The 24826-nt window shown below is 53.0% G+C and overlaps 1 protein-coding gene across 1 annotated transcript; it reads left to right on the top strand.

Annotated features, from left to right (window-relative positions):
- Nucleotides 1-209: 209 nt before the first annotated feature.
- On the top strand, nucleotides 210-24441 carry NECAB3 (N-terminal EF-hand calcium binding protein 3). The gene is made up of 13 exons (XM_069871772.1): nucleotides 210-305; nucleotides 5718-5742; nucleotides 6736-6844; nucleotides 13411-13436; nucleotides 13722-13819; nucleotides 18520-18656; nucleotides 18829-18950; nucleotides 19464-19543; nucleotides 20033-20086; nucleotides 20715-20827; nucleotides 22361-22438; nucleotides 22666-22757; nucleotides 24200-24441. Exons 1-13 carry the CDS (start codon nucleotides 213-215, stop codon nucleotides 24226-24228), a joined length of 1056 nt encoding a protein of 351 aa, XP_069727873.1. The 5' UTR covers nucleotides 210-212; the 3' UTR covers nucleotides 24229-24441.
- The last annotated feature ends 385 nt before the right edge of the window (nucleotides 24442-24826 follow it).

Below are 24826 nucleotides of genomic sequence, written 5' to 3'. Positions count from 1 at the left end.
CATCGCACCCTACGGGACCTCGTTGAGCCCTAGAGCTTCGTATCCTACGGGACCCTGTTAAGCCCTACAGCACTGTATTGAGCCCTAGAGCATCGTATCCTGTGGGACTCTATTAAGCCTGACAACACCGTATTGAGCCCTGCGGCATCACACCCTACGGGACCTCATTGAGACCTAGAGCATCGCTCCTCCGGCCTCCTCGCGGCGGGGCAATGATGGCGTGTGCAGAGCTGCTGGCCGTGTGCCTGCTCTCTGCTGATCGTCGCCCCCCACCCCACCGTCAGCCGCTCCCCATCTTCCACGATGTGAGTACCGTGGGACCAGCCCCTCTCTGCCCCCCAGGGCAGTGATGCTGCTCGCACAGGCTGCAGGTGGGAATTGCTCCCACAATTGCATCCTGCCCAGGTGTGGGGTGCGATGCCTTTGCAAAAAAGAGCTGAAAGAGCTTAAAAAAGAAAGAGCAGAAAGCAGGCAGGGACTTTTTACAAGGTCACGGGGTGATAGGAAGAGGGGGAATGGCTTTAAATTGGAAGGGGGGAGATTTAGATGATATAATGGGAAGAAATTCTTCATGATCAGGGTGGGGTTGCCCAGGCTGAGAGGGTTGGGGTTGTTCAGCCCGAGGAAGAGAAGGCTCCAGGGAGACCCTAGAGGAGCTTCCAACTCTGAAAGGGGCTCCAGGAAAGCTGGGGAGGGGCTCTTAATCAGGGAGGGCAGGGATAGCATGAGGGGGAATGGTTTTCAGCTGAAAGAGGGGAGGCTGAGATGAGAACTTGGGAGGAAATATTTTGCTGTGAGGGTGGGGAGGTGCTGGAGCAGGTTGCCTAGAGCAGTGGTGGCTGCCCCATCCCTGGAGGTGTTCCAGACCAGGCTGGATGGGGCTTGGAGCAACCAGATCCAGAGGGAGGTGTACCTGCTCATGGCAGGGGGTTGGAACTGGATGGGCTTTGAGCTCCCTTCCAACCCAAACTGTTCTGTGATTCTATGAAATGATGCTCTGCCTTGTGTCTTGTTCTGAGTTCTGGGCCTCCAGGTGGTTTGGAATAGCCAGCTCCTCCTGAAGTGCTGTTGTGACTGTGGTGCATGGCTGGCAGGGAAGCTGCAGCAGGGACTGCTGAGCTGCCAGAAGCCGTGGGATCCCGCAGGGAGAGTGCGCCTGCTGCAGTCCCACAGTGACTGTGCCAGCAGTTGTGGAGGAAGGTGCTGTTGGTGCAGGTCGGAGGTCGCCTGGGTGTCCCGGTGGCTGTGGGTGGCTTGGAGGAGATGAAAATGCAGGTGGTGGTTCTCTTCATTTTCACATGGCAGTGTGTCCAAGTGGCCGAGAAGGCCTGTATCAGAAACAGTGTGGCCAGCAGGAGCTGGAAAGCGATTGTGACCCTATGCTTAGTCCTGGTGAGGTTGCATCTGAAATCCTTTGTTCGGTTTGGGGACCTGTGTTCCAGGAAAGACACTGAGAGGCTGGAGTGCATCCAGAGAAGGGGAATGGAGCTGGGGAAGGGGCTAGAGAATGATTCTTATGAGAGGCAGCTGAGGGATCTGGGGTTGTTTAGCCTGGAGAAAAGGAGGCTGAGGGTAGACCTTATCACTGTCTACAACTCCCTGAAAGGAGGTTGTGGGGAGGTGGGTGCTGGTCTCTTCTCCCAAGTAACAAATGATAGGATGAGAGGGAACGGTGTCAGTTTGTGCCAGGGGAGGTTCAGGTTGGATATTAGGAAATATTTCATCACCAAAAAGGTTCTTAGGTGCTGGAATGGCTGCCCAGAGAGGTGATTGAGTCTCCGTCCCTGGAGGTGTTTAAAAGACTGGTAGACAAGGTGCTTAGGGTTGTGGTTTTAGTAGTGGACAGGTACGGTTGGACTTGGTGATCATTTCCAACTGCATAGTTTTATGCCTCCTGTTATACAGTGTCCCCTCCAGCCTCATAGTGAGGATGCTTCTGTCGAGCTGTGTGCCAGGGCACTGGGGGAGGCGATGCCATTCCCCTTGTGGCACCCGGGGGGCTGCGTGCCTGGCCATCTCCCAGGGCAAGTGGCACATCCTGCATCAGAGCCCACCTCTGCTGCTGGAACACATCAGAGACACTCAGCCTCCCTGCTCCTGGCTGCCTTGTGGGAGCTGCAGGGTCGGGTGGGCAGCACCCGAATCTCCCGGGTAGCCACTAGCCCTCACCTTCCCCTGTGTCTGGCACCACCAGGGTCTAAATCAACCTGTGGAACCATGGAGATGGGTGAGCGGAGGTGCCCCAGCACCTCCTCTCCTGCAGGAGAAAGCAAGCGAGGGTTCAGGGGGAGGGTTGGTGTGGTGCCCCAGCACCTGGATGGCCCAGGACGGTGCCAGCTGTTGTCTGGGTATTGCCGCCCCCTGCCCCGTGTCCCAGTTCATCCCAGAGCAGGGGAGCAGGAAATCAACTGTGATGGTGCTCCCAGCTTCCAGCCGAGGGCAAGGGTCTCTCTCCTGCCCTGGGGGGATTTCAGACTGCAGGGCTCTCCAGCCAGCATCATTAACCGCACTAATTACTTGGCTGAAGGAAGATGGGCAGGAGGGGGGTTGGTGGTGACAGCTGTGTTCCAGCTCCTCTGGCTGAGTCCCACATCTATCCCTCAGGGTGTCATTAAGGCAATTAAAATGGGAAATGTAAACAGCGCTAGCGGCTGTTTTCCGGGTTCTGGCGGCTTCTCTTCCTCTTCCCTGTGGCTCCCTTTGCTCCCTCTTTAGCTCTGGAGCTTGGCAGGGTGAGTTTATTTAATATCTCTGCTTTCGGGTGTGGGCAGTTGGCTGGTCCCCAGCTGCCAGGTTTGGCAGGGCGAGCTCCCTCCCTGTCACAGCAGGATGGGATGCCTGCCTGCCCCTCTGGCAGCAGGGAGACAGAGCTGAGCACCGCAGATCCGAGGTGGCAGCCACTGCTTCCCCTGGGACCATAACCATCATCTCCCTGCCTGCTCATCGCCTGCCTTCAGGGGAGGTGAGGAGGAGGAGGGCTTTGCCTGTGATGCTTCGCTGCAGGCACAGTATGAGCTGCAGCGCTGCCATCGCAGTTGTTTCTCTGTGCAGACGTCTGAAAAGCTCAGGGAGATTTATTCCCCAGTATGGTGCTTGGGGCTTGTGTTCTCCTCTTTTGGTTTGGAGAAGCTGCTGGGACAGCTCGCCATGTATTGCTAGCACGTGGCTGAGCCCATGTTCACCTGCGGAGCCCTGTGTCCCCTCCCTGACAGATCTGGATGAGAGTCCAGCAGCCACGGTTGCTTCCAGCCAGAAGCCCTGTGACATCCCTCTTTCCCAGGGCTGGGGGGTTCATCCCTGCAGAAATACAGCTCTTCCTCCGTTGGTCTCTGCGTGGCCACTGCTGCAGGCACTGAGCGGGGCTGTGGCCACTTGGACACGAGCTGAAGAGCCAGGAGCTAAGGGAAATGCATCTCTCAGGCTTGAGGCAGTGTTTGTGCGTTTCTGAGACTGCCATCCCTACGGAGTACAAGCAAGAGATTGCCTGTAGAGCCTCTCCAGCAGCCAACACAGACCTCATCCCATTCCCAGCATGGCTTTGCATTGCTTTTCCCTGCGCTGCTGCCTGCCCCAGAGCAGCTCTTCATAGAATCACCAGGTTGGAAATGACCCATCAGATCGAGTCCAACCATTCCTATCAATCACTAAACCATGTCCCTCAGCGCCTCATCCACCCGTCCCTTAGACACCTTCAGGGAAGGTGACTCAACCCCTCCCTGGGCAGCCTTTGTCTCGTCTTCCCTGCTGTTGCTGTTCTTGCACCCCAGCAGTTGCCCTGTGGAGTGGGGAGGTGGCTCTGTGTTATTTTCACTTGGCTGGAGTTGGATCCTGCCTCATGCACAGGAGCCATGGGTGTTTTCCGCCGTGTGCAGCCCTCACCAAGAAATCCCTCTGCAGCCAGGGTTGGCCGAGGATGCGCTCGCTGGAGGCAACGAGGAGCCCCACCATCCCTGGGGAACAGGGAGCACATGTGGCCTTGCCTTGCATCGCTCTCACTGCTCCCTTTCTTGCACCACGTATATTTATTTTAGGCTTCAGGCACCTGTTGTGTGTGCATTGGCAGGGCTTTCCTAACGCACCACTGCAGCAGAGGATCCCAGGTGCAAGAGAGAAGCGTCAGCTCTGTTTGCTGAGGTTTGTGCTGAATCCGAGACGAGTTCACCCCAGTTTAGAGACCTTCTCAGCCCTGTGGGAACCCCCTTGAAATTGTGCCCTCAGCAAGGCCAGACTGGGAATGGGTAATGCTTGACTTCACTTGAATTGGCTTTTCTTAAGCACTTTGGGTGACACCTTTGGGATGAGCTGGCTGGCCTTGGTGTAATATAGAGTTGTATAGATGTCAGTGCATCAGCCACGTGTGTTTCTGACAACAGAGAGCTCTGCAGGTTTAAGCTTTTGCCTTGGAAGGTGCCCGAGGCAGGGACGTGTTAGTGTCAGGGAGCCCTGAGGCACAAGCGAGCCCTTCAGCCTGGGGAAAGCTTTCCTTTAAAACCCAGCATGTGGGATCGGCGAGTTCCCATCTCAGCTGGGAGCAGTAAAGCTCCAAAGCTCATCTAGTGAGTCCTTCAGGGTGTTCTGAGAGTGCCTGCCCTGCTTTCCTGCAAGGGAAGCAGCCTGGAAGCCCAAAGGGATGGTTACCTAATGCTGGTGTGTTCAGGGCAGCCTCCATTCCCTACGTCTGCTCAGGAGGAGCTCATCTTGCTCGGAAGAGCATCCAAGGAGATGTCCCTGCTCCCCATTTTGGCATGGGGAAGGACCAGGGTTGTTTTTGTCAGCTGTCTCTGCTTTGCAGGTGTGTGGAAAAGAATATTAAAAAAAAAAGTCCTTTTTCCCTATTTCCTTTCTTCAGACCTTCAGATTTCTTCAGCAGCCAGAGTGATTAAAAAGAATGTTGCTACACTCGCAGCTTTCGGTCATCAGCTTCGTTAGGATGAGCTGGCCAAAGCCTGGTACTGCTTGGTCTGGTGAGATGTTTATAGGCTTCTGAAATGCTGCTGCTCCTCACCGGAGTCCGCCCCGGACCTTCTGACAGTTGTTGGTGAGAGAGGAGCCAAGCAGGGATAAGGAGCCCCAGCTTTCACCTCTGCCACGGGCAGAAGCCTCCTGGTTGGGAACCTGGGTTGAGAAACTGAACTGGAGCAGCTCTCCAGCTGTGCTCTGTGGCAGAATTAGTTACAGACTAATTAATTCATAAATTATTAATTACAGTGTGTGTGTGCGCATGCATGTCGAGATGTCAGAGGCAAGATTTTTGTGATTACAAAGTGCAGGACAAGAGCTGCTTCTCGGTGCAGGTGGTTGAAGTGTCAGTGGCGATGCACAAAACGCTCCCGTTATGGAGTGGTTTTGTGCTTAATGTTCTTTCGTTTAAAGGGTCTGAAAAATTAAACACTTTCCCATCACAAGGGTGTAGCGAAGTCCTTTCTGTTTCATCTCCCTCTGTTCTCTAAAAGATGCTCAGTGTGAGCTCTGGGCTCGCTTGGGCTCTGGTGGCTGTTGCCGAGAGCTTCGTATGTTAGAAGCGTGAAATGGCTTTAATAATTTTTAAAGAGGGATTTCCCCCAGCAGCCTGTGCAGCCCTTGCAGCAGGGGCTTCTCCGCAGCTCCCTGGGCTCCGAGAGGTGGTTTTCCTGCAGTGGCAGGTCTGGATGCTACCTGGCTCAGCTGTGCTGCTCTCCCTGCTGCTTCACTAAACCCTGTCATATTTTCTCTTGCAGATATTCCGTCGAGCCGATAAGAATGGTGAGTGCTTTTTCCCTGCTGCTGCCTCCCCCTCCCTGCCTGGGTCTGGGCAAAGCAGCACAGCCTGTCCCTGCTGAGAGGTTTGCTGAAAGAGTGAAGGAGGAGAAGAGCGAGCAGCTTTCTGTTCTGCAGGAGAAAAATGCTTTTTTTGCTCCTCCTGGAGGAAGAGGCACCAGAGCAAAGAGCCTGGCCAGGGGCTGGGGATGTGGGGTCCCCCAATTCACCTGCCTCACATGCAGGGTCTCCGCTGCCCTGCTAGCAGCGAGAAGGGAAAGCAAATAAAGCCATGGAGGAGAGCTCAGTGGCCATCGACTCTTTCTCTGTCCCTTGCAAGATCGATTCAGTCTGGGGTTTACGTGTACCCCTGTGGTCTTCGGTCCTGTTGCTGTGTGCCTGCTGGAGCCCTGGTGTTTGAGAGTTGTGTTCTGCTGCCTGCTTTCCAATTTAGCACCTAGAAACCAAGGAGTCCAAAGTCATAAATCATTTCTCTGAGCCTTCTCACCCCGTCTTGGACGCTTCTCCTTCGTGGTAGATTGCACGCTCCAGGAGCCACTTTTGTTGCAGATCAAAATGCAGCCCAAGAGCTGAAATCCTCCACAAGGAGGAAGGAAAAAGCTCCTGAGTCAGTGGAGAGATTCTTTTTTCCACAAAAGCCTGATACTGTCCTCACTGTGCTGTTGATAATGGGCTCTGTGCTCAGAGAGCCAGCTTGGACAGCCGTGTAAGTGCAGAGTATCTGTAAATGTTGCAGTGGGGTCTCTTGGAAGGGGCTGAGATTCCCACCTCAAGTTCCAGCAGAGGTTTTCCAGCACTGCTGGGTTTTTGATGGGGACTGGTTGGACGTGCTTTCAATGAGATAGCTGCTCTAATTACAATGCACAACACGCCCAACCGTCCCACGCTCCCGGTGGAGAGGCTGCTGGGAGGATTGCTGGGGCCTGTGCGCTGCTTTCTGCAGATATATAATTATTCTTCCCTTTTATTTAAATGCAGATGATGGGAAGCTATCATTTGAGGAGTTCAAGAACTATTTCGCTGATGGGATCCTGAGCTCGGAGGAGCTGTGGGAGTTGTTCAGTGGCATTGACAGGCGTCATTCAGAGTAAGTACCGTGGTGACACGGAGGAGAGGAGATGAAGGAGGAGATAAAACTGCTTGACTGTAAATGGAGGACATTTGGAGGCGGGTGTGATAAATAGTCAGGGTGAGATAAATCTACCTCTTGTAACACGCAGATGTTAAAGCCCATTGAACACCAGCTACGAGCATTGGTGATGGGAGAAGCCAGACATTTTGAGAACAGTCGTTATCAGATTTGCTGTGGTTCTGTAAAAGCAAGGATCCATTTAAAATTACATTACGTTACTTTAAAAAATGTATTCCAGAAATATAGAGCTCCTGACGTGTTGGCTGGAGGAGCATGTGGTGGGGTGAGGACAATGCACGGAGCATGCAAAGTCACAGACTTTGCCACTGCTGACACAGGGAACCACTTTTCACTTACGTAAGAGCTGCTTTCTGTCAGAAGTGAGCCTTATGAGTGTAACTGTGAATTTAGGCCAGCTACTTTTAAAAAAAGAAACCCCCAAAGAACAGGAGAAAGTAATTGCACTTAGCCCTTATCTCCTCTTGACTGCTGCTGTCTAGAGGAGTCTCATGGGCTCGGCTCCGTTTCTCATCCCAGTCTTTCAAATATCAACGGAACGTGGCTGGCATCCCTCTACCGTGTCGGCTGCTGTAAACAAGTGTGTTTTGGCTCTGGGGGAAGGCGGCTGTTTATAAGTTGGACGCCCTGGCTGCAAGTCCCCCATCATCCTCCAAGGAGGGGTGATTGACTCCCACCAAGTGTTGGGGTGGTGGCTTTAGCTGGTGCTCCTGCTTCAGCGATGGAGCAGAGGAGGGGGCTGGTGTGTCCTTTGAAGCCTGGTTCAGCCAGGTGGGCTTGTTGGGTGTGGGCAGTAGGAGGTGTCTCCTGCAAATACCTCCTCTGCCTTTTAGAGCTGTGATCCCAGGGAATCAGCAGTGAGCTCTCCCGTTTCTTCTGCAAAATACTCCTTTCCTCTTGCTCCATTGTGGGCTTGGAGTCATCCTCAACAAAATACTGCTGGAAAACATGGGTTACAGTAAAGCAGAGAGTTCTAACCGTGTCCTTAACTGGATGGTGAAGATTTCCTGGTTTTCCATTGCTTTCAGGTCAGGATTTTTCTGTCTGCCCAGAGCAGATAAACTGGACTGACTGAAGGATCCTGTGCTCACAGACCACCCCGGGGCAGCAGGCATCTCCGAGAGCGATGCTTGGTCCTGGCTGTAGCGATGCTCTCTATAACTTGTTACTGGTAATGACGATGTGGTAGCTATGACAACATGGCAGTTGCGTTACTGAGCTGGTGACATCTCTTAGCAAGGCGTGACCGTTGGGTCTTTGATCTCTTTCTGCCATGAAGAGCTGAAGGGCCCTTGTGGACAGAGCTGGTTTCCAAATTCCTGTGTTCAGTGACTTCAAGCAAGTATAGGAGGCACTGTGCCTCCAGCCCTGTGAGGATGCCCTCATTCCTCCAAGAGCAGAAGGGAAATTCCAGCCCTGAGGCCACTGCAGGGATAGTTCTTGTTTCTGTCCCTGGCTGGGACATGGTCCATGCACATAGGACAGTTTCATGTGAGCGGGACAGGATGTGGGAGGTGGCAGCATGAAACTGTACATGATTTCTTAAGCTTCATCCCCACCTTGTGGAGGAGAAGGTGGGACCTCCCAGACAGGGAGTCTGGTGCTCAGTAGAAGGCCTCGACAGTCTGAGAGAGTTGGGGTTGTTCAACCTGGAGAAGAGAAGGCTCTGGGGAGACCTTAAAGCAGCTTCCACTGCTGAAAGGGGCTCCAGGAAAGCTGGGGAGGGGCTCTGGATCACGTAGTGTAGGGACAGGACAAAGGGGAACAGTTTGGAGCTGAAAGAAGGGAGATTGAGGTAGGATCTTAGGAATAAATATTTTGCTGTGAGGGTGGGGAGGCCCTGGCCCAGGTTGCCCAGAGCAGTGGTGGCTGCTCCGTCCCTGGAGGTGGATGGGGCTTTGAGCAACCTGATCCAGTGGGAAGTGATTATGTTGAAACCAAATTCAACTTTTTGTTGCAATTTAATCATAGAATAGAATCATAGAATGGTTTCAGTTGGAAAAGACATTTAAGATCATCAAGTCCAACCATCAATCCAGCCCTGCTAAGTCCACCAAGTCCCCGAGTACAAAATCTACTCATCTTTTAAACACCTACTGGGATGGTGACTCAACCACCTGCCTGGGCAACCCTTTCAGTAAAGAAATTCCTCCTAATATCCAACCTAAATTTCCCCTGGCACATCTTGAGGCCATGATTTGGTACAACAGCAAGGTTCAGCATTTTGTTTAGCTTGTCAGAAACCTCCACACCAGCTCTGGCAGTTTCTTCTTCCTGGAGGAGTGTGTTTTCACCCACTGCAAGGTTTGGGTGGGAAGCGACACATGTTATTGAAGGGATTAAGAAGCTCCGCTGCTGCAGAAGCATCCTGAGAGCTGTGGAGTGTGGTTTGCTCTCTGAGCAGCCGTGCGTCCACCTGCAGCCCAGCCAAGTGGGACGGCAGCAGGTCCCAGGGTTTCGTGAGGAAAACTGAATGGAGAATCTGTCACAAAGGCCTTTGGACTGAACATTGCATAGGTTGCACGCCTATTCCTCTTTGCAGGGGACTATGAAACTGCCCAGGGAAGTGTTGTGTGGACCTCGTGTATCTTTTTGTCCTGCATCAGTTGGGAAAATTTACTAAAATAAGGTCTGGAAAGTTGTCCTTTGTGTGAGAGTGGTCAGATGGTGGCAGGGATCAGGTATGGACTGCCTAGAGCCTGTGTCTCTGTCCTGGAGCCACAAGTGAAAGAGGTGGGAGCCCTTGTCTCGACCCAGTCTGGACGTTCCACGGTCACTGGATCTCCCCATAAAATTTATGGGTTCGGTATGGACTGGGCTTAAATGAAGGCAGAACGATGCCTAATGATTGATCTAAAAGGAATTTATTTGTACAGGCATTCTTAGGGATAAGATTGGCTGCTAAACCTGTGTTAAGGGAAAAGAAAGAAAGGGAGGAGAGAGAGAGAGAAAGTTCAAGTACACCACCTGGGCTCTGGTCCTCTTCTCTCTCCCAGGATGGTGGGTGTGCTGCAAATGCCTCTCTTGCAGAGTAGTATTTATAGTAAAACTATAGTTTTACTGTGAGTGCTGTTTACATATTATATTTAAATATAGTTTTTACTCTAAGTGCTGCTTCTAGGAAAGTTCTGGAACCAAGATAGAGGGAGCTTAGTGGGGGCTTTGGGGGCCAAGGTACCATTCTATCCCCGCTCTCCCTACCAGCAGGATCGCAGCGTGGCCCCTCTGGGCAGCAAACGCAGTGTTCTCAACAGGGTTTGAGGTAGCAAAAAAGTCTCAATCTCTTACAGCCCTAACCTGGTGGATTTTAAGAACTCTCAGTGGAAATAATATCAGGTCTCTGGTTCCGTGTGAGCTTTCCTTCCCTCTCTTTAGTCAGAGACTCTGAGCCACAGCGTCTGCCAGTGTCTGAATGCCAGCGAGTGACTGAAACGCTCTGGGTCACGCTGGAAAGGTTTGGAATCCAGATCCGTGGTGGCAGCAGAGGTTTCCCAATGTGATAGATGATAAAAATAAAAGAAATCCCATCTGCTTTACTGAAGCTGATTGCTGTTTTCTTGCATAAATTCCGGGCGCATTCTGACAGAATCCCTACAACATAATGATGACAAGATCCTTCATCATCAGTTCAAGCTTAATTACAGTTAATCAGTGGGTTGAGCACAGACAAAATACAGCTACGGGGAAATGTGGAGACTCTCAGGATGAGTGCTTTGGAGGCAGAGGATGGCTCTTCTCTTGGAGTGGGAGAGGGGATGGCAGAGAGAGGAGCAGAGTGAAACCGGCTGCCCTGTTTCAGCCCTGCAAAATGGGTCAGGATTTGATGTGCCTGTTCTTCACATGAGCTCCTAGTATGAGGTAGCTTCTGGTAGCATGAAAATAGCACCATCAGTCGTGCAATATGCTGCAGGATGTGCAATGTGGGAAGAGGTGCAGTGCGGGGTTGCTGATAGAGCAGGTTGTGTTGGGAGGGGAGCAGAACTTCCACTGGACAACCCCAGAGGATTGATTGCTGCTGCAATATCTTGGTGATGGGTTCAATGTTCAACTGTTCAGTATTTTAGTGATTGGTGAGTTAACGTGTGTTTTAAAGCATCAAACAGACAAGGTAGAAAGAGTTGTTAATCTCTGGCTTCTCCCTAGAAGCTGTAGGGTTGGTGTTGATGCCTGCTCACTGGAGCCAAGGTGGGAACTGGGCTGTGGGGTGGGCTGGTGGCCCCTTCTTCCTCCTGGTGAAACTGGTCCCAGGCTCAGGCTCCCACTGGGAACGGATGCAAGTGCCTGGGTGACACGTGCTGGAGACCTTATTGCTCTCTACAACTACCTGAAAGGGGGTTGTGGAGAGGAGGGAGCTGGCCTCTTCTTCTAAGTGACAGGGCAGGACGAGAGGGAATGGCCTCAAGCTCTGCCAGGGGAGGTTCAGGCAGGACATCAGGTAAAAGTTTTTCATGGAAAGGGTCACTGGGCACTGAAACAGACTGCTCAGGGAGGTGATTGAGTCACCTTCCCTGGAGGTGTTAAAAAGATGGGTAGACAAGTTGCTCGGGGACATGGTTTATTGGCAGATAAGAATGGTTGGACTCGATGATCCAAGAGGTCTTTTCCAAGCTAGTGATTCTAGGATTCTATGCATTAGGTGTTCCACTGTGCATTTTGTTATCTCATGTCTGTATCCCTGCTTTTGTGATTTTTACCTATTTCTTGGATGAAAACCAGCAGCTGCAGTGATTCCTCAGGCACGGGTCTGACGAGCAGTGCTGTGGTGCCAGGTATTTTGTGGCAGTGCGACAGCAGTGGCTCCGCAGGCTCCGGGCAGCTCTCAGAAATAAGTGGAAGAATTACAAAGGAATCAGACATTTTTCCAATTGAAATTTGTGCTTCCAACCCCAGTCAATCTCCAACGTTGCTGTGGTTGGATGTGTGGAGCTGCTCAGGGGCGGGAGCGGCAAAGTTTGATGGAGTGGAGTTGGCAGAAGAAGGAGCTGTGGTTTTGCTGATGATCAGTATTGCGTCTCAGGGGAGACACTTTTTTTTTTTTTAGTCTGCTATAAAAGCTGCCCGCAGTGGCCGGACAGTGCACCAGAGCCCTGCCTTAATCACCTCCTGCGGTAGGTGTTTAAAATAGACGAGCCAAGTCACATCTGAAACCTGCCCATCTCCATCATCTGAGAAAGGTGCCTGACAACGCAGGGGTCTGAACTCCTATTGCTGCGGGTTTGCTGGGGCGTCTCGCACCAAACCAGGATTCAAAGCACTGCCTGTTATTAAAATACACTAAATAGGAGCCCAGCAGAAAGGCACGAACCCCAGACTTTCATGTTTTGTGGGAAAAGCTGTAGGAAGATTTTGCTTCAGCAGTTACGGCTGTTCTCGGCATGGCATCGTGGACCTCTCCTACATTCTCCTCTAGTTTTATCTCAGTGTTTTGTCAGCATTCTCAGCTGTGGGGCTGGGTGACACAGCCCTGGTTTGCCTTCCCTTGGGTAGTGGCACCGCAGCCGTCCTTGTGCTTGGAGCCCAGCAAACTCAGGTAGCACTGGTTACTCCACATGTGACAGCACTTCAAAAACTCTCTTCCGTGCTCTCTTCCATTTTCCCAATCAGGCTTAAAAATGGTTGTAATCATTTAATTGATTTTGAGATGGTAGGATTTCTTGAGCAGAGGCTGACTTGGATAACTGATATCTTGGGGCGTTTCCCTGCGGGCTCTGCAGGTGATGCTGGGCTTCTCAAGCAGCTCTGCCTTCTGTGGCTTTGGCCACCTGAGCGGATCCAACAGCTTCACGTGAACCCACATTTCTGCTTGACATCCCACGCTGGAAATATGTGGCTGTTTCTAGACATTTCCTCGTCCTTTTTCACCCCATCAGGGCCTTTATTAGCAACAAGAGGGACAGGTCCAGGCCCTGCGGAGGTGCCAGCATCAATTCTCCAGCATGTCCCCTCTGTTAATGAGAAAGAGGCAGAACACCTCCACGTTATTGGACCTGGATCCCTGCTTTAATGACCTTAATGAGAGAGGGGGCCTGGTGCCATGGGGCAGCCACAAGGGGAGCACCTGGGCTGACGTCAAGGGAGACGCAAGTTCAGCCCTGGCTGAACGCTTGGCATCTAAGGGGAAAGAGGTTGGGTTGAAGCTGCAGCTTTTGGGGCTCATCAGCTTCAGGGCTTAGAAATGGGGCTGCCAGCCTCTCCTCGCTTCTGTCCTGTCCCCATCCTGCTCTTTCCCAGCACATTCCAGCTCCAGGAGATGGTGGAGCAGCTTCACTTGCTCTTTCAGCCCTCAGAGCAGGTGTGCTACAGGCGCTGGGCATGACTCCTGAGCTGCTGGCTCTAAACTTGAGCAGTTTTTCATTTTTCTAAAACAGCTTCTGAAAATACATGAGGGGAGCAGTAAGTCCGCTGAGGGCTCAAGCCAAGTCCTCAAGCCTCTGCTCACCACAAATGATTCTTCCAAAGCAGCCCCACTGTCTAACAAGAGCTTGTTTTTCTGTTTCTTGCAGTAACGTGGACACAGAGAAATTGTGTGGTAAGTAGGGTGATGTTCCTGCCTCGGAAGGGCTCCCTCTCGAGGACTGGGCAGTCAAGCGGTGACAGTCCCACTGCCTGAATCCCAGCACTGAGCACATCTGTGCTTTTCCCAAGGGGATGGGACATTTTATCCCTGGGGGTAGGAAAGGACTCTTCATTTCAGTCTAGATGGGAATGTGACTCCAGAGAGGGATGTGAATGTCCCCCTGCGGCACTGGGCTGTGGGTGGAAAGCCCAAGGGAGGTGCCTAGGAAGCTCACTTTTGTCTTCTCTCCTGCTTCAGATTATTTCTCGGCATATCTCGGAGAATACAGGAATGTGCTTTCTGCCCTGGAAACCCTCAACTCTGCAGTCCTCGCAGCCATGGACAAAACCAAGCTGGTAAGGATGTGATCGTGGGAGGGCAAAAAGGTGCATAACGGAAGCCGTGGTGATCTTTGCTTGCTTCGTGTTGAACTTCAGTGTCCAAGGCAGCAAACGTTGTGCCTCCCAGATCAGTGGGTTGCCTCTGCGTGCTTGGTTGGCTCCATGCGCAGAGAGTGCCGCAGCGGCACAGCCAGCAGCGTGCCTGGAGGAATGGGAGCTGTCCCGGAGGAAGAGAAGGGTAGGGTTGTGCTTTTGTGCTCTGGAGGCATCTTTGGGTTCTCCTTCCTCGTAGGGTCTAGCAGCAGTTGTTCCAACAGCTCCTTGCAGACCACTTGCAGGGTCCTGTCTGGGGACATGGTTTCTGGGAGCATCACTGATGACCTATGTTGTGTCTCTGAGACGAAGCCAAGTTCTTTTCCACAGAGCAGCATGATATGAAATGGGGACTCTGAGGTCGAGCATCCTTTAGATGGACCCCAGCAGCTTGTACTCAGCGTAGTCTGTGCTCACAGTGACAGGAATTGGCTGCTGGAGAGGTGGTGGGAGCCACTGTGGCAGGAATGCTGCTTTGGGAAGCGGTGAGGTGCTTGGAAGAAGGAAGGAAAGGATGAAATTCATTGACTTGCAGCCTTGTGCCAAAGTTCATCTCTGCAGTGAATTCTCTCCCTGCAGCTTATGCCAATGGGAGGCAGCTCGGAGGCTGCTAATTAGGGCAAGCAGCCTCCTGCTTCATGAGCCCCCCCATCACGGTCTGCAGAGCACAGCATCGCGGGCTAAATACAGCCATGGAAAAGCAGTGCTCAGTACTGGAAGGGACCCTCCTCGGGGACCCCTTTGCATCCAAAATGTATTGAATGGTTTAGCCTTGTGCGTCAGGCTGCTGCTCTTCTGTGGCCATAGGAAGGGCTGAACCTTTCCTTCCCTTCCCTTTGAAGTTCGATGCTTGGTGAGAAGCAGATGAAGGGCATCGCCCACGTGGACACCATCCTCTGAGCCACTGATCAAGCAGAGAAGCGAAGGGGAATGGTTCTGCTGCCAGCTCTGCAGTCATTGAAGTGTTTCTGCCTCTGTAGTGTTGCTCACAGCCTTGCCTTCTCTTCAGGTTTCCTTCTGGCCAGACCCAGCCTCAGCAGCAATTCCCTGTATGTTGGGAAATTCCGTGCCAGGAGAGGGAATTATGTGAAAATGCACTTTGTCTTTGGTTCAGCTGCCTGGCCTCCTTCACACTTGTTAAATACAAGTCCAGAAGGAGAGAATGAATCCTCTTCAGAGACCTGTGCTTTATTTCAGTTATTTTCTGTTGTTTGCTTTGTAACGATTTTGTTTATTCGTGTATTTCTCCAAAGGACAGCGCAATTACTGTCTGCTTCGCGGTATTGGCATGATGTATTCCTTCACTTAATAGTTTCTGGTGCCACAGGTTTTCCCTGGGAAAGAGAAGCAGGTTTCAAAACAGGTTTTTGTGGAGTCATTTTAACACCTGTGTTTGGATCTGCCTGCCGGGAGGGAGCTGGGGCAGCCTGATGTTCACAGCACTGCTCTCACCCGGCTCACATCGGTGCTGATCGGGTGCTTTGGTCCCAGCCTGGAGCTCCTGGGTGCCCCATTGCAGATGCTGCCCCTCCAGGGAAGCATCTCCCTGCGCTTCCCTGATCCTTGGGGCTCTGTGCTGGGGAGAAGGCAACACTCCAGCCCTGTGGGAAGGGCTTTTGCTGGGAAATCTGCCGCTGCTGGATGCTGGCAGAGATAAATGTTCCAATCCTACCTGCTGTGACCTGAATATATTCCTATGTTTGTGTTTCCAGAATGGGAATCAATCTTGGGTTATTACAGGATTAATGGCTTTATTATGTTGGGGTTTGGCCATAGCTTACCCGTTTCTGAGCCAGGGAAGGGGCAGAGAACAGAGATTTCTCATATTAAATGTCTGCCCCTCACTTGAGTTGATTCACACACCAATAATGCCACTGGGGCTGAGGACCCCAGCTTGGCAGAGGGTCCACCCACCTGGAGGAGCCAAATGAGGCTTCACCCCAGAGAGCTGCTGAGCAAATAAGAAGAGACCTGTCTGCTCCAATGGCTCCCTCTGGGAAGCTTTTCCAGAGCAGGGCTGCTGGGCCAACAGATGCTGGAGGATCTCCAGTCCCTGCCCATTTTTCCCCAGACTTCCCCAGACTTGAGAGCTTCATGTGATTCCTGAGGAAGCAGCAACATGCAGACTAGCTGGAAGAAGGCGGTGATCTCTGACTGAGATCTTGACAGGATGAGAGGGAATGGCCTCAAGCTCTGCCAGGGGAGGTTCAGGCTGGACATCGGGAAAAAATATTTCGTGGAAAGGGTCATTGGGCAGTGGCAGAGGCTGCCCAGGGAGGGGGTTGAGTCACCTTCCCTGGAGGGGTTTAAGGGACGGGTGGATGAGGTGCTGAGGGACATGGTTTAGTGATTGATGGGAATGGTTGGACTTGATGATCCAGTGGGTCCTTCCCAACCTAGTGATTCTATGATTCTATGAGCTGGGTTTCACCAGCTGAACCACAGCATCTCCTAGGTAGGACGTGGTCCATCTGCTGTAGTTCTTTACTTCTGCTCCCATGGGACTGTTCATCCCAGCATCCTCCAGGTACTTGCCCTGAGGCCATAACTAGGCTCGTGTAAGGAGCCCGCTTTACAAGCAGGAAAATGGAGAGCTTGGGCTGCTTCTTTAGCCCAACAAAAGCAGAACCTGGGAGATGCCCTTGGCTTGCTCAGACCATGCCAAGGCAATGAGCTCCAGGGGGACAGACGGGAAAACAAGGAAACTAAAGCTTGGAGGAAATATGCCGTGGTTCTGTGTTTGGGAGCTGTGGTTTGAAGCAATGTCACTGGAAGTCTTTTTGGTAAGGAGGATTCCCTCCTCTGTGCACTGCCAGCCAGGGTACCCGGACTGGATCTATAGCGTGTCTCGAGCTGCTGCCTGCCATGCGTGCTGTCAAGTGCAGGATAAACACTGTGATAAAGCATCGGAAACGTGAGCCAAATTCATCCTTCTCGCTGTGTAAGTGACTGCAGTGACTGTAGGAGATAATGTCTGTGTGGGAAGCAAACCAGCTCCTGGTTTTTGGGATTGATCCACAGGTTGGCAGAAGGAAACCAGATCATTAGGAGTTCGTGCACTCCCATCCTTCTTCACTGGGGTGATAGAAACATGGTAAAGAGAAGATGCCTTTTTGAGGAAAGGGTGTTTTTCTCCAAATTCTGTCATTCCCACTTACATTTGTGAAACAGAACCCGGTGGCTGTGCGGCATGTACTAAATACAGCTGAGCTTGTGGCTGTGCTTTGCATTTGCCATACGATAGTGTTGCAGCAAGAGGCGAGTTGTGGAAATACTTTGAGAAATGGTCTGATATTTCACACAAAGGACCTGTATGCTAAAATCTTTCCTCTTCCATAAAGACCTCTCCAAGTCAGGCGCTCCTATTTCTCCTTTGGCAGGAATCATGCGATCACCTATTCGACTCTGTCCTGAGCTTAACTATTATCCTAGGAAACTAATAAAACCTTTCAAAAGCAGAATTAGAGCAGCTCTTAGCAACTTGGGGATTTTCACCTGGGTCAACAGAGCTGGAATACCAGTCCCTGACCAAAAAGCCTTGTCTTGCGCTTGCTGAGTTATTTCCTCTGTGACTCTTTTGCGTGAGTCTCTGCTGTGAGTAGAAAACAGTGCTCAGTGAGACAGATTTCTTACTGAACCTGTGTTTACAGAGGGATCTGAACTGCATGTAGTGCTACCTGACAAGAGGGTTTTGCTTGTTAGCCTGCAGGCAAGACGTAAGGGGGCAGGCAGCTGGACTGAAGGGAAGGTGCATTTTTCAGTCAGTTCCCTCCCTTAGCATGAACTTTTCCAAGTTGATGCTGCAGGGGAAGCAGCATTCGGGCTCTCTTGAGGATGGTTATTTCCATCCTTCTCTCCTGCGCCTTCCCCTGGGTTTGCTGTGTTTGACGAGGCGAGAGACGGGCAGCAGCTGGCTCATCTTATGCTGTACTCGCCCAAAATACCGATGCTTCCACATGGGATCCTGCTTTGCCCTTGCAAGGTGAGCCGGGGTGTGCTGGGACCAGGAGTGTGAACACTGTGAGCTTCAGAGCTGAGTCCCTTCTGAGCACAGGCATGCCCTGGGCTGGTAGCTGGGTTTTTAGGGGGACACGGCGCAGGCTGGTGGCTGTGTCTGTGTGCTTGGGGGGTAAAGACTGCGCTGGGATGAGCTGTGGGGCACGGGGTGGGCTGAGTGTTCCTCCTGACGTTGTGTCAGTGGGAGCAGCTGCAATAAAACTCCATCAATCGACATTGTCTGCAGAAGGTGTCAGGATTAGGCCATCCTCAGGATGGGCCCTGGAAAGCCAAGAGGATGGGGAGTGCTGGGAGGCTGGCGTGATGCCGGGGCTTCTCCCAGTGCCTGGCCCTTTGAAGAGGAGCGACGCTGCTGGGGAGCAGCATCCAGCTGCTGTGCAAGGGGAAGCATCCATATGCCAAGGCTGTGGAGGCCACAGTTGGCCCCGGTGGGGGCCTGGGGAGGATGCTTCGGGGATGGGAACATGCCTCATTAAGCAAGTCTGCACCTGCTACTGCAGGAAGTGCCTTCCGTGTGGATTTATTTAAGAGATTCACCAGATTCACCTCTGCTGCCTGTGTGCAGAGCTGGGGGTGTCTGACGGATTCTTTCTCCTCCTCCACAGAGGTATGAGACCTCCTCGAAGATGGAGCAGTTCCTGACCCGCTTCCTGCTGCGCGAAACCATGCACCAACTGCAGTCCCTGCAAACCTCGCTCGAGTGCGCCGTGGACACAGTGGAGGAGCAGGCAGGACGGGAGAGGTAACCGAGTGGGATGTGTTGGTCCTTCCCTTCTCCCCAGCACCACTTGGGAGAATCTGTGGGTCTCCCTGGGAGGGATATCTGGGAGCAGGATCTGCACTTTCCAAGCCTGCTGCGAAGCTGGCCCATAGTGATTGACTCCAGCCCTCCCTTTTGTCTTTTATTCTTTCAGGAAGGACATAAAGAAATCTGAGACCTCGGTTGGGCTGAAGTCTGGGAGGCGATGTGGGCGCAGGGGACAGAAGAACGTCTGTCTGTCTCCAACAGATCCCTATTCTGGGATGCTGACAACAGGTACAATCCTAGAATGGTTTGGTTTGAAGCTTCTCCAGTTCCATCCCCCTGCCATGGGCAGGGACACCTTCCAGTGGATTAGGTCGCTCAAAGTCTAATCCAGCCTGGCCTTGAACACCTCCAAGGATGGGGCAGCCACAACTTCCCTGGGCGACCTGGACCAGGGCTTCCCCACTCCTACAGGAGAGCATTTTTTTCCTACGGTCTCATCTCAATCTCCCCTCTCTCAGCTTAAAAACCGTTCCCTCTCATCTTGTCCCTGCACTCCCTGATCAAGAGCTCCTCCCCAGTTTCCTGGAGTTCCCTTAAGTGCTGGAAGGCTGGAGCTTCTGTGGGATTTTGTATCTCCTGAATAGTGGGAAAGGTTTTAGGAGAAAACCAAATAATTTTTTTTGTTTAAATTGGAGGTTTTGAAGCTTTTACTGGTTTTTTTTTTTTCTGAGTCTTAAGCAAGCTTTTTCTGAGGAAAAAGCAAGCTTTTTCGGTGACAGCTCTCTACCCTTCCCCATGCAGGCGTTTGTGTCGAAGACAACAGCCAGTGGATGGCACAGATCAACAGGCTCCAGCAGCTCATCGAGAAGCTGGAGTGCAAGGTGCGTGGCAGAGCGGAGATGGGCAGGGCTGCTCCACACCTTGGCACAGGCCAGGTTAGCCTAAGACCTCTCCTTGTGCAGCAGCCCCAGTAATCGGTCCTGGCACCGTTACCGAGCTGCACCCGTCCACCAGACCCAGACTCACTAGGCTGCTCATTCCTTGCTGTCTCCAAAGCCCCCTCCTCCCTCAGCTCTGCTGACCCTCCTCTCTGTTGTCCCTGTGGATCTGACAAGTCCATCTGGACCCACCAAGCCCCACAGATGTGCAGGTCATGTCCATTCTCTTCCCTGGGTTCCTGCAGGGATGTCCCCAGAGCAGTCCCAGTCTGTCACTCTTAGCTGGGCTGGGTTGTGGGTTACTGCCACATCTTGTTGCAAAGTTATGGTTGGACTCCATGATCTGGTGGGTCTTTTCCAACCTGGTGATTCTATGATTCTATGAAAGTTCTTGCGGTAACAGTGATTTTTTCCCCGGGGTGTGGAATGCAGAGCCCCTGCTTGGAGCCGCTGAAGGAGGAAGCGATGTGCAAAGGAAGAGATGCAGTAAGTCCCTGTCCTGCTGCTTGTTGTTTGCAGGTAGCCCCATAGTGTGTGCGGATCCCCTCTCACGCACATACGTGTGCTCGTGTAGCCCCTGTGCTCCGAGAGCGGAGTCGCCTGGGGGAGCTGCTGGCTTTGGGTTCTGCTGGTGATGCAGCAAGGTGGGAGTCAGAGCTTTGAGTGGGCAGGAGACCATCTCCAGGGCAACGCAGCTCCATCAGGTCCATGAAACAGTGCCCACGGCCAGCCCAGAGGAAACCAACGCTCTGCTTCTAAGTGCCCAAATCAGCCAGGTTTGCTCTGAGCTCCCGCAGACCATTCAGAGCCCCGGGGCCCCTTTCTGCTGGGGGAAGGACACAGGGGACTGCAGCAGCCTCAAAGCAGGAGCCACCACTATGGGACAGAGCATCTCCTGCTGGTGCCGTCCCCATTGGGAAGGTAACCTGTCCAAGTAGGAAGAAGCCACTTTATGAAGAAGCCACTTGATGGCTTGCAGCACCATCGTGGTGCCAGCCCCTTCTTGCACAGCTTTCCCTGCCCTGCACTGCCTTGTTCCACGGCTGGGTGGGAGCGGGAAGGGCAAGAGGGGCAGATTATTCCCTGGTGCGTCTCATCCGCTGTCCCTTCCCAGCACATCCTGGTGGCGAAGAGGCAGATCTCGGTGGCGACGAGCGGCATCGAGGAGTTTCGCCAGGCATTCAGGTCCTACACTGAGGTCACCGCTGGGCAGAGCAGCTGCCTGCAGTAAGTGGGGCGGGCGCGGGGCTGTGTGGCATGGCTTGTCCAGGGACAGTGGCCTTCGACACGGCACCCCTAGGGGACAAAGTTTATTTTCAGAGTGCTTTGTGTGCTGGTTGGCGCATGGGTGGGCATCAAATAGGTCATGGGGGGAAAGTCAAGGGGAGAGCTCATGACACAGCATCAGCCCCCTTGTGAAACCAAGTCTGTGCTCCCTAGCACTGCTCCAGAGCTCCAGACAGAGCTGGGGACAGAGCCCAGGTCTAAACCTTGACCTGAGACCAAGGCTCGGCTCCTCAGCAGTGTGCTGGAGCTCCAGACAGAGCTGGAGCTGGAGTCCAGGTCTGAACCTTGACCTGAGACCAAGGCTCTGCTCCTCAGCAGTGTGCTGGAGCTCCAGAGCTGGGGACAGAGCCCAGGTCTGCCTTGGGTGATGCGCCTCTGCCAGCCTGTCCTTGGAGATGGCACAGCTGCGCTTTGAGAGGCGCTTTCCTTCTCCCACGGGAGATTTCAAAGCCGCTTTCAGCGGGAAGTGTTCGCGCTGTTCCCATTTAAAGTGTCATTTTTCAGCTCTTCAGTTCCAACAGGGCAAAATTGTGTTTTTCAATCCAAACAAAAGGAAGATGCTTGTTCAAACACATGTGGCAGAGAGAATGGTGTATTTTTCCTTTGGAATTGACGGGCTTTTCTGCCATGAGAAACATTAGCATAGACAACTGCGTCGTACTGCACAGGCAGACTCTCCACATGAATGGAAAGCTGAAGCAAAGTCCCAGGAGCCTCCACTGTCCTGGCTCACTCCAGGGAATTGCAAAGCACGTTGCAGCCCCCACAGAGAGGGACGCAGCCACAGAGCTGCCGGTTGAGTTGCTTTGCTCTCCCTCCAGGGCTTGGTCCCTTCCTGAAGCCCTTAGCAGCAGCTGGAGGAAACCTTCAGCCTCAGCTGGAACTCCTAACACAGCAGCTGAGTGCAGATGGTCCCCAGGCGCAGCACCCTCAGCCTTGTTCTCATGCCTCCCTCCTGCTTCCCCTCCTGTTCCTGCGGTAGGAGGGAGTGTGAGAAGCATGCCTGGTGAAACAGCATCACTTCTGAGGGGCAGGGAGATGTGGTTTTATGGGGTTATCTCAGCTCCTTGCACTCGTGCCTCAGTTTCTCTCCATGTGAAGAGTGAAGGAAGACACACACATGTTCCAAAGGGCTGGAAGGATGGGCTCCTTCACCAAGTTGCGTGCTAGGAACCTGCTAAGAAATATTTAATAAAACATACAACACACTGGTTTCTGGGCAGCAGCAAGAAGTGGTTTAATAGCTGTGAAGTTCCTCTGCTGCCTGGCTGCAGGAACTGCATGGCATGAAGGACTTGGGATGGCGATCCCCTAGTGCTGCCTGCCACAAATTGTGGACACATCTAAAAAAAGCCTGGTGGGAGGCTCTTGCAGAGCTGTGCCCTCTCTCCTAGGCCTGGTGGGACCAGTGTGGGCACAGCATGACCACAGCTTGTCAGGCCTCCCACTTCAGGGTTGGTTTTGTCCCCGCAGCGTGTCTGCCTGCAAGCTGACAGATGAGGCCTGCTTCATCCTGTATGAATTCTGGCAGGACGTGACTTCATGGAGAAGGTTGGAGACTTTCCTTGTGTGGGGCTGGGTCCGGATGCTCGGGGTGGATGAAAGGGGTTTCCTCTTGGGGCTCCCCTGGGACCCCACTGCTCCCCTCCCTGGCTGCTCAGCCCAGCGTGGGGTTGTTTGCAGAAGAAGGGGGTGAACATCCTGATAGAGGATTTGGGAGCAGGGATCCTGGCACACAGCCGCTCTCCTCTCTTCTAACTCTACACGCTCTCTTACAGCCACTTGCAGTCCAGCTGCAGCAAGACTTTCCAGCGGTCCATCATCAGCTTGCTGGAGTCCCCAGAGCTGCTGACCACCATGCTCTTCCCAGGTGAGGAGGCTGTGGGGGCAGCTTGGGGGGCGCTGGGACCCCCCCAGCCCTATGCTCCTTCTCAGGGTGTTCCACAGAGGCCAGGAGCAGTGCGGAGAGCGGGCACCTTGGCTCGCACCAGTGCACAAGATCAACTTGGGGGTCACCTGAATTGTGTTTCTCACCAGAGTGAGGCTTATTTCCCTGACAGGTTTCATAGAATCCTAGAATCACCAGGTTGGAAAAGACCCATCGGATCATCGAGTCCAACCATTCCTATCAAACACTAAACCATGTCCCTCAGCACTTTGTCCACCTGTCCCTTAAACACCTCCAGGGAAGGTGAATCAGCCACCTCCCTGGGCAGCCTCTGCCAGTGCCCAATGACCCTTTCCATTAAATATTTTTCCCTAATGTCCAGCCTGAACCTCCCCTGGCGGAGCTTGAGGCCGTTCACTCTCGTCCTGTCCCCTGTCACTTGGGAGAAGAGCCCAGCTCCCTCCTCTCCACAACCTCCTTTCAGGTAGTTGGAGAGAGCAATGAGGTCTCCCCTCAGCCTCCTCTTCTCCAGGCTAAACACCCCCAGCTCTCTCAGCCGTTCCTCATAAGGCCTGTTCTCCAGCCCCCGTCACCAGCTTCGTTGCTCTTCTCTGGACTCTCTCCAGAGCCTCAACATCCTTCTTGTGGTGAGGGGCCCAGAACTGAACACAGGATTCGAGGAGCGGTCTCACCAGTGCCGAGTCCAGAGGGAGAAGAACCTCCCTGGACCTGCTGGCCACGCCGTTTCTGATCCAAGCCAAGATGCCATTGGCCTTCTTGGCCACCTGGGCACACTGCTGGATCATGTTCAGTCACTGTCAACCAACACCCCAAGGTCCCTCTCCTCCAGGCAGTTTCCAGCCAGACTTCTCCTAGTCTGTAGCTGCTCAGGGTTGTTGTGCCCCAAGTGCAGGACCCGGCATTTGGCCTTGTTAAACCTCATGCCATTGGACTCTGCCCAGCGGTCCAGCCTGTTCAGATCCCTTTGCAGAGCCTCCTTACCCTCCAGCAGATCGACACTTCCACCCAGCTTAGCAAACTTGCTAAGGGTGCACTCGATGCCTTCATCCAGGTCATTGATAAAGACATTGAACAGGGCTGGACCCAGCACTGAGCCCTGGGGAACCCCACTTGTCACTGGCCTCCAGCTGGATTTCATACCATTTCCTGGACATTAGGCTGGACATTAGGAAAAAATTTTTCACCGAAAGGGTCATTGGTCACTGTCAGAGGCTGCCCAGGGAGGTGGTTGAGTCCCCTTCCCTGGAGGGGTTTAAGGCATAGGTGGACGAGGTGCTAAGGGGCATGGTTTAGTGTTTGATGGGAATGGTTGGACTCGATGATCCGGTGGGTCTCTTCCAACCTGGTTATTCTGTGATTCTATGATTCTATGATCCCTGACCCTTTCTCCTCTCTTTCTCCAGCTTCCTGGTGGATCATGAACAACAACTGACCCCAGGCACCTGCTCCCAGGATGCCGTCAGCATGCAGAAGGACGTGGAGCCCTCGGCCCAGCCCTTGCATTTGTCACCTCCTTGTCTTTTGTCCCCTCGTATGGTCTGGCAGGGCCTGCCTGCCTCTTAGCCCTGGCAGTGTTTTACCTTTTTGCTCTTTTCCTGTTAATTTATTTATCCCCCTCACCGTGACAGCTTCCCTGCAGCCCAGGGTGGGAGCGGGGACCCTCCTAGCAGCGCTGGGGGGAGTTGGCAGCCCTGGCATCCCCACATCTGCCCCACGAGGGCTGCTCTGGCCACCCTGGAGCCAGGTGATCTCAAACAGATAGAGCAACAGTGTTTTAGAGAAAAAAGTGTAGTGAAGTGTTCCTGCAAGGTGTGCTGGATCCTGCCCCGGCAGCAGCCACGGATGTGGGTTTTGGAGCTGGAGTCGTGTTCTGCTCCTCCAGCCTCTGTGCATCCCCAATAACCTACTGCCCACCTCTCAGAAGGCGAGTGTGGACAATTAGCAGCTCTATTGCTTTATCCTGTGGCTCAATTAACATAAACCAGCGTTAGCATCAGGTTGTGGCTGAATTAATGGTGACAGGCACGAGA

Source organism: Phaenicophaeus curvirostris, chromosome 18 (genome assembly GCF_032191515.1).
Source record: "Phaenicophaeus curvirostris isolate KB17595 chromosome 18, BPBGC_Pcur_1.0, whole genome shotgun sequence".
NCBI classification, from domain to species: Eukaryota; Metazoa; Chordata; class Aves; order Cuculiformes; family Cuculidae; genus Phaenicophaeus; species Phaenicophaeus curvirostris.
The sequence above is the reverse complement of the archived record's forward strand: the minus strand, read 5'-3'. Positions and strand labels throughout refer to the sequence as shown.